Here is a 9,032-nt window from a genome sequence, read left to right on the forward strand (position 1 = left end):
GGGGGGGGGGAAGTGAGGGTAATAAGTAGCTACTAGCATATCTACCTGTAGGGGGGGGGGGGTTGCTTGGGGTACATATCATTTGAAAAACTGGAAATTTGCTGATCAAAGAAATTATGCTGGAGTAGTGAAGAATTAACTTATATCACCTTATTTTCACAGCTAAGCCCCATCACTTATCAATCGAGCCCCAAACTAAACCTTCTCACCCCAATCTGTCAATAATCCTAGATATGAAATTATAAGTAGTACTCACATTAAGTTGGTCTCTGGTTGCAGCATTTGGTTTGAGGTCTTTGTCCGTCAGTCCACTGCGTTCACTCCTCACAAGTATATGGTGCTTTTCTTCTACTAAATTTTCCTGCAAAAAAAAAAGATAACAAAACAGGCTACTACTACTGTTACTTGATAATCACAAAACAATACACTAAATACACTAAAACAATAATTATCATTAATTAACAAATAACCATTAGGACAATTAATATCAATCAATTAAAAATGAAAGCATTTGTAAATGTCCAAAATGGAGACAGGCTCAATGTAACGCTAATAGCATTTCTTCTTAAAAAACACAAAAAACAAAAAAACCCCCAAAAAACATTCATATGTAATTTTAATATTTTGATAATAGAAATATTATAAATGAATACATCTTTTTCAAAAACAAAGTTCTTTGTTTTATTATATATTGTAAATAGATACTTTACAATAATAATAGCCTCAACAGTAGCAGCAATGATAATAATAATCTACTAATAACAATTAGAACATACCATCAACATTTCTGGGTCAGGCACCTTAACAATATCTGCATAATTACCTATTTGAACAGATTCATGTGCATCCTAAAACAACAACAAAGACATTATGATATTAGAAATACATCAAAACTCTGTCCAGGCTCACATGAGTGGAACAACAATGTATTTTTTACCAGGGAGCAAGTATCTGGAACAATCTAACTGACCATTTAAGGGAATCACCCACATTAGGTACTTTTAAAAAACCTTTACATTAGTATTTGATTGAAAATTGAATTAAAGTTATAGGAAAGTGAATGTTGATCTGAAAGGAGTTAATTTGCATATATTTTTTCTTCTGTACTGTATTATTTTAGGTTTACATGTTTAAAGCACCTTTGCTTATTTTGTATCCGTTGCATTTATCTTTCTATTGTATTGTAATTCTTAGATTTACTTGAATAAAGTGTTATTGAAAAAAAAAGTCTAAATAATAATTATTATATATCACTTGAAGTGTATGCTGAATAACAGAAGCTATTTATCAGAAAAAAAAATTATAGGACATCCAAATAGTTTGTTCTTCAAATTACCCACATTGCTAGCATAATATTAAAAATAAATTAACTTGGGAACACTGTTACAAGTTTGAATTTTTAGATCAAAAATCTGAAATACACTAGTACAGTACTATGAAATAAAAACACATTAACATTGTTATTGAAAGAACTTCATTAAAATAAATCTTTTATTAAAATTTTAAAAATAAACCATTTCCCTTAATAAATATGGAACTCCTTTACTCTTTTGACTGATTGATTTACAAACATTTGTACATAGTACCTTATGGAACGACAGTAGTAGTTGATCTCAGATAAGATAGTATAATACATAATCCAAGTATCGAAATGCACGCCATCGTGTCAGGATTCAATATTTCGACATTAATTATGTGATCATCAGGAATGCATTTTATTTCCAGATATAATTTTTTAATAATTTACTGGATTTCTATTAATACATCATGTGGACAAAATATAAGAAAAAGCACTAGTTTGTTGCCTCAACATTTCAGTCAAATTAATTTGACCATCATCAGGAAACTTCGATATAATACATACTTTTCTAGGCCCCTTTCTTGATAGTCTTCATTAATGATAATTTATAAGTAAACAAAATGTATAGTTTTAAATTTTTTTTATTGTATTTTCTGATTCTGTATTTTCTAATGTATTGAACATAACGTTTTTATCTTTGTTAAATAAGCAAAAGCCAACGATCCATTGGGAAAAAAAAGAACCAAAAATACCAATAAATCAACCTTTCAACTAACTTTGCACTATAATGTATCCTTGACTAACATCTACCTGTATATTCAAATTTCTCATGCAACTAAGATTTCGTCCATCTTCATCTTGCTTCCAGATGTCATCAAGTGGGCCAGGTGAGTTCAAACACAAGTGTATATGTGAGGATGCCAAAGCATAGTACATTCTACGCAACTCCGCAAACAGCATTGATACACCAATGACAATTGAAAACTCCAACCAAGTTATGTATCACAATTGTAATATTGTTTTAGGAGGTACAAACTCTGCTAAGCCAGTATAGAATGACTGGATGTAACAGTGTATGATACTTAAATAACCTTCTTGCCATTCAAACACTGATGTTCTAAACAGAGTCATTCACCCAGTAACAATATATCCATATATGAGTGCCATAATACTTAATTTCACAGGTTTCCGTAACTCGTTTAAGCAGAGAAAAATTCAGATATTTAGTCTCTTACATTAAGTATACCAAGTAAATATCAAATCCACAAATTTATTGCAGAATATTATAATTGTCACTGCAAACTGGCCAGTCCAATCAACTATAGCTACTAATTCAGATGGATCCAATGCAATCAACATATAAACCTACCAGTAACTAATTTGCAAATTACAAAGTATACTCTTAATGAATATTCATTAGCTATTTTTTTCATTAAAGGAAATAGTGGTAATGAATTGGAATGACTATGCTGGTAGGCAGTCAGCTTCATGCAAACTATTTTGATAATTGGCAGACGAGCTGCTATCCAATAATATACACCAAAATACATAATAAATTTTTATAACCTGAAAAAAATTGACTTTGCATTTGTCAAACTTTTTGTATGTAAAAAGTTTTATCAGTTACTTATCTTCAACAAGTGACAAGTTTGACTTACTTTGATGATATCTGAACACTTTAATGATATGATAAGAAAAACATTTTATTGTCTTTCAAATATTTTATAAATTCATGGCCCATTTGGTGTAAGATACAAAAATAACACACATTAATTAAATTACATCACAATTCAAATTCCACTACAAGTATAAATAATTATAGCATTCATTAAATTACATCAAATTGCACTACAAATACAAATATAACACATTATTTCAATTACGTCACAATTCAAATTGTGCTACAAATATAAAAATTGTTTTATCAAAAAAAAATTAGGTAAAAATAAAATTAAAAGAATTGCATCAGGTAAATACATATGAAATTTTAATTAATTGCTTTAAATCTACCATAAATCATTATAAACACTTATCATTATTACTACCAACATTGTCATATCCTTATTATTATTTTTACAATTATTATTACTATAATTATTTCATTTTTCACAAAAAAAAAATTGACAATTAATCAAAAGAAGACTTGTTTTGAATAAGAAAACATAAACTACAAACATCACCCCTTCGGCCCTTGGGAAGATAGTAGGCTATGGTCTCCACACCACCTCGGCGCAATAAATTTCACAATTCCTCTTATGAGTAGTCAATATTTGTATATTATTACTTGCACTAAAACTTGAAAGAACATAACACCTTACCTTATCATAGTATACGATGGCAAACTCTTTGCCGCTATGGTAAACTTTTGAAAACTCAATCATTAGATACATGAAATTGGAATTCCTCTTTTCCCTCTGTAGATCAAAGATCAATTAGAAAAAAAATTTAAAATATTTAAAATTCAACATGCAATACTGAATATACTTTTCAACAAATTATCTTTTCAACAACTATCTTTTCAATTTTCTTTTCAACAACTATATTTTCAATTATCTTCTCAACAATTATCTTTTCAAATCATTACCCACCTCGTTGATCATTTCTATTTCTCTAAAGGTCAGACGGTCAAGCCAGTCAACTTTGACCATATGACCTTTGTGGTGCTTCTTCACTAGCTTTGCCAGACGAGCCATTTCATCTTCACTTCCAACTGTTTTTCCTGGCGTGGTGGTGTGGGTCCTACCATCTGCTACAACTTCAGGCCATACCTTCATATCATGCATACCTTGGCGAAATGTGCTGCAAATTCAAATTTGTTGGCATAATGATTTTGAATGAGCTCCCCATTGAAATTAATTGATTGATTGATGTATTTACATCAAAGAAACTTCCTGATGGGATATGATACTCAAACAAATGCCATTTTCAAGGGGAGGGAAATTTATTCAAGTTCAAAATAGACATCTTAGGATGTTTATTCAAAGGGCATTTATTCCATACGACCTTCTGGAGGGGATGTTAATTTTTGGGAGCATGTATTTAAAGTGGGGCATTTATTTGAATAATGGCACATCACAGGTTTTACTTTTATAACCATGATAAATATCCTGCCTTATGCTTTAAATTTCTTTGGTGAAAGCAAAACAGTAAATCTGTCTAGATATCCTCATATAGCTATTTCATAAACAGACCAATTTCATTTCGAAATTGTCCATTCTACCAGGTATCAAATTACACTCCTGAAAGAAGAATATAACATGCCTTACCCCAGGACATTAGAGAAATGGACAGGATGGAATTTGAGTTCCCACCCCATCCTAAATGCTCAGAAACCAAACTGCAATAGGTGTTGCAACCACTCTCACAGCATATAGTCATTATTTTGTGCAAATATTCGATGGGAGAAGATAAAATAAAAGTAAAAAACGTACCCATTCTTTCCAAATAGAGAGACAGTTGTTCCTCCAACTGGTATAGCTTTCCTCGCACCATAGACATCCCAAATAGTGAAACAAGCCTAAAAACATGTAAAATGAACTTATTAGTAACAGGATAGACAGCACAATGCTGGTGGTAACTTTGACAGTACTCAGGGGAAAATCCCCCATTTTTTTTCCAAAGAGTGTACTGCACATTTTTTTTAACATGGTCTACAGTATGTTGCATAGAGGACCGATGGCTTTAATGTCTCTTCCTAAAGATGGTACACTACAGTATTTTACAGACATTTTACAGACATACACAGCACTGTACTGATGAATTATTATTAAAATATTTTTGATATTCATTACAAAGAAAAACATGAATGTTAAGTCCTAACATATCTACTTCCAATTACCCAAAACTTATTCTCAACTCTCAATAAGTCAGATCGATGGATCAGTTTAATAGAACGCAAAAGAGTATAGGAATGGTAGCTAATCACTTATTGACATAAATTAAGCAATTTAATTTCTTGGTTTTAAATTTCCAAGTTTCTTAGATTTATGTGGCAATAATTATCTTAAATTCAGATTAAATATGATGGTTAATAGTTCTATTACCTGGGCATTGCGTGGAAGGTCGCTATACATTAACGGAAGACTTATCCATTCATTCCAACTGTAAAAGTAATTAAATATAAATAAATGTAGGTGTGCCAAAAAAAAAAAAAAATTTAAAATGTAAAATAAGCAAAGAACAATATTGACAAATCTGGTTGGCAATAAAAGTTAATAAACAATAAAACATCACATTTTTAATTTACTACAGGGAAGTGGAAATAACATGTTACCAACTACAGAATTGTCAAACTTTCAATTTTAGTCCTATGTAAGAAGTGGAATTAAATGACACTGGCCCGTAAATTTAGCAAAACTACCAGCCATAAATGCAAACAGCAGCAGAACTACTCATGTGCGTATACTTTTTTTAAATTATTTATCAATTTGAACCATATTTAACCATCTAGCATAAGTTAATCAATTAGGGCCCAAAAGTATTCAACACTCTGAAAATGTTGACAGACATTATCTGAGCTGTTTGCATGGACGGTTGGTAGCTGAGCTAAATTTTATCGTGTGTAGCATGTTTTAATCACCAATCCAGATCTACATGTATACTGTACTCATTTTCTGTTAATCTAGGTGCTGCACATCTGGTGACCATTTTAACTTTTGAACTGCTGATTATAAAACTTAACAATTTTTTTTAATTGAAAAGGAATTACTTACTTCCATCTAGTTACAAAGGCCCTGTAGGAGGTGCTCGTGGGAAGGGCAAGAGGTTTGCCATCAGCAAACACCTGACATGTGACATATAAATCTGAGCACCCTTCTTGGTACGAGCCTGAAAACTGCAGCTGAGGATCTTCGATTAATGCTTTGTAGTTTAAGTTCTCTCGTTTACCTTCTAGTGTTCCACTATCAAACCATAAAAATCAAAAAACAAATTGTTAAATGCGGTCTTACAGGATGAGCTCCTCGGAGTCAACAGCCAAATACAGTCTAAGAATTACATGAGTGTAGCCTGGGGGTGCAGACCACCACCATGGCAGCCAATTGAACCACTAAGTGGAAAAATATAAAGGAAAGAAACAAATAAAAGAGGTTCTGAGATTAGCATAGAAAACTCGACAGCTTTTACTGACAATATAGGAAAGAAAAATAAAGTACTTTGGTCATATCATAAGAAAAAATGGAATACAGAGAGAGCTTTTGAAATGAAAACTGGAAGGTAAAAGGGGAGAGGAAGGCCAAGAACAAGCTGGATGAGCAGCATCAAGGAGTGGACATGGATGAAGACTGGAGAATGTGTGAGAATGGCAGAGGATAGAGAGGGATGGAGATCCATAATCATCGAACTGCTGAAAACAGATGGCACTGACATGTAAGGTTAAGTGGGTTAAAATACTAAAATTTGACCATTAAGTTTTATTTGGAATAGGGATTTAGTTTCACATTCTGGGAACTTAGTTCCCACATTCTGACCAACACCAACTGCAGGGGCATAGGCTGGTTGGTTGGGGGGGGGGGTTGAAAATTGAATACTAAATGTACTAGGTCTACGTATTGATCTTGGTTCAAACTAGCTTGTATTGTTAGCACTAAACATGGGAAACATTGGGGAGTGGTACAAACAATACAAAATATTACCAACAGGAAGAAGATGTTTGCTTGAATGCCTGACTGGGGCAGTAGGCAGTCCTTTGATTTGGACCTCTTGTCAGCAAATTCTTTGGTGGTGTTTAGTAGTGGTTTACAGTAAGCAGTGGCGTATCTAGGGGAGGGCCCTAGGTTCTCCCCACCCCCCCAAAAAAAAAAAAAAAATCACGGTCAAGTAGCCCCCAAAAAAAAAAAAAAAAATCACGGTCAAGTAGTTAAAAATTCAAGCAACACATACAATTGTATATAGCCCAAGTCGGAAACCAATACCAGTAAGTACCTTTTGGCAATTTAAAACAATAATATTTTGTGAATTAGCGCCCCTTAACTGATCATCTAGCCCCCACACTCCCACTTTACCTTTGCGCCCCCATCAGCCCCCCCCCATTTCAAGACCTCTAGATATGCCACTGACAGTAAGTATGTGAAGTAGTGAATTCTACTCATGGCGGTGTTGATGATTGAGATTACTGTTATTATTGTACCTAATTATTAATATTTTATTTCTATTTTATTCTTTTTGCTAAGAAAATACAAAAGAAAGCAAAACAAACTTACAAATGACAAGAAATTATAATAAAATGGCAATACTCAAATCAGTGCCAAGGAATAACAAAAGTGGCTAGACCACTGTCACCCAAAAAGAATGTGGTGTTCAATACAAAAACATAAAAAAAGAAACACAAACACAAAAAAAAAAAAAAAAAAAATTAAAATGAATTAAATTTAATTGAATTAAATTTATGAAGTTCTTCGGCCTAGGGACTATACCCAGGCTGTAGTATTTATTATAGTAGGAACAAGGAGGTATTTTTTTTTTAGGCCCACCCCCAGGCTACTAGTTAGCCTCCCAGGTGGTAGGAAGGCGGTTATTATAGAACTCATGAATGTAAATTATGTGTAGGTCTACGTCCCTATTATAAAAACAATAGAACTGAAAATTATTTAAAGAAAAATGCAGACTGTTTTAGAGAATAATTGCGTTGTAGATTCGTTTTAGCCTAGGCCTAGGCCCTACGTCCATTATACCATAATACGAAAATCAATCAGGGGTCCGCAGTGCTAGCTTAGTAAGCAACCGCCGTGTAACTGCCCTTTGTAGGCCTAGGGAATAATAGTAATAATTAACAGTGGTTTGGAAGTTGAAAATACAATGCAAATCAGATTGTGCCAAGCAACTCTTATCTTACATCTTCAGCTGAATGTTCATGCTGAGATCACAGCTGTAAACATAGAAAAACCTATCAACTCCGTCAATCATCTTCCTTGTTTTCTTTTTCAGCCAGTGCCTACCACTTGATATTTGTGTTGCTTTTCTTCGATTTGACGACGCGACGACGAAAACATAACGCGGAAACGCGTGAGCTAGCTAAAGAAGTCAACGCATCAGTGCGTGTATTCAGAGCATAAATTCAATAAAAAAAATAGTATTGTGTAAATCTAATTAAGTTAATATTACGTCCTATTATTGTCCTACTTTTGTTTTTACCAAAAACTGCTGCTTTACCTTTCCATTATAATAAAATAATAACATAAATCCAGTCAAAGTTATGTTATTCACTTCACCTTACTATAGCCTATCAATAGAATAAAANAAAAAAAAAAAAAAAAAAAAAAAAAAAAAAAAAAAACACACACACACAAAAAAACCCAAACAAACAAAAAAACAAAAACAAAAAAGACAAGCTCTATACATATTTAATAAAATTGTGTACGGACAAGCTACCAACCGACAGTGCAATTCTAAGCCTTGCTTTCTTTAGTTTCAAATGTTTTCTGAGTGGTCAAAATAAATTTTACTATACCACTACAAATTAAACACGACGATAAAAAATGATATCTTTACCGTTAAGGCGCGCGTTTTTTGCGCTATTTAACATACAGGTGGTATTTACTGGGTCTAGTCTAAAATATGTAAGTGTATGTATACTATCATATACTAATATTATATATTATATTATCTATTAACAAGGAACCACGTTTAAAGCTTGCTAAGGTGACCTTGATCAACTTGACTAAAGCGGCTATCGTCAAATTGAACAGTATTTCAGCATTACTTACGGTATATAAATTGTAAACGGCAAGAAGAA

The 9,032-nt window shown here is 32.6% G+C and overlaps 1 protein-coding gene across 1 annotated transcript in view; it reads right to left on the reverse strand.

Annotated features, from left to right (window-relative positions):
* LOC117101202 (phosphatidylinositol 3-kinase catalytic subunit type 3-like) overlaps window positions 1-8,292 on the reverse strand; it is a gene marked incomplete in the record, with an annotated part of 14,415 nt that extends 6,123 nt beyond the window's left edge. Inside the window, 8 exon segments of the mRNA XM_033241109.1 lie at window positions 257-361; window positions 777-848; window positions 3,619-3,714; window positions 3,889-4,099; window positions 4,732-4,817; window positions 5,344-5,401; window positions 6,013-6,201; window positions 8,133-8,292. Of these exon segments, the coding sequence (XP_033097000.1) occupies window positions 257-361; window positions 777-848; window positions 3,619-3,714; window positions 3,889-4,099; window positions 4,732-4,817; window positions 5,344-5,401; window positions 6,013-6,201; window positions 8,133-8,203 (888 nt within the window).
* Between the last annotated feature and the right edge of the window lie 740 nt (window positions 8,293-9,032).

This window comes from Anneissia japonica, unplaced genomic scaffold, assembly GCF_011630105.1.
Source record: "Anneissia japonica isolate Jap-2015-1 unplaced genomic scaffold, ASM1163010v1 scaffold1946_len758022_cov188, whole genome shotgun sequence".
NCBI classification, from domain to species: domain Eukaryota; kingdom Metazoa; phylum Echinodermata; class Crinoidea; order Comatulida; family Comatulidae; genus Anneissia; species Anneissia japonica.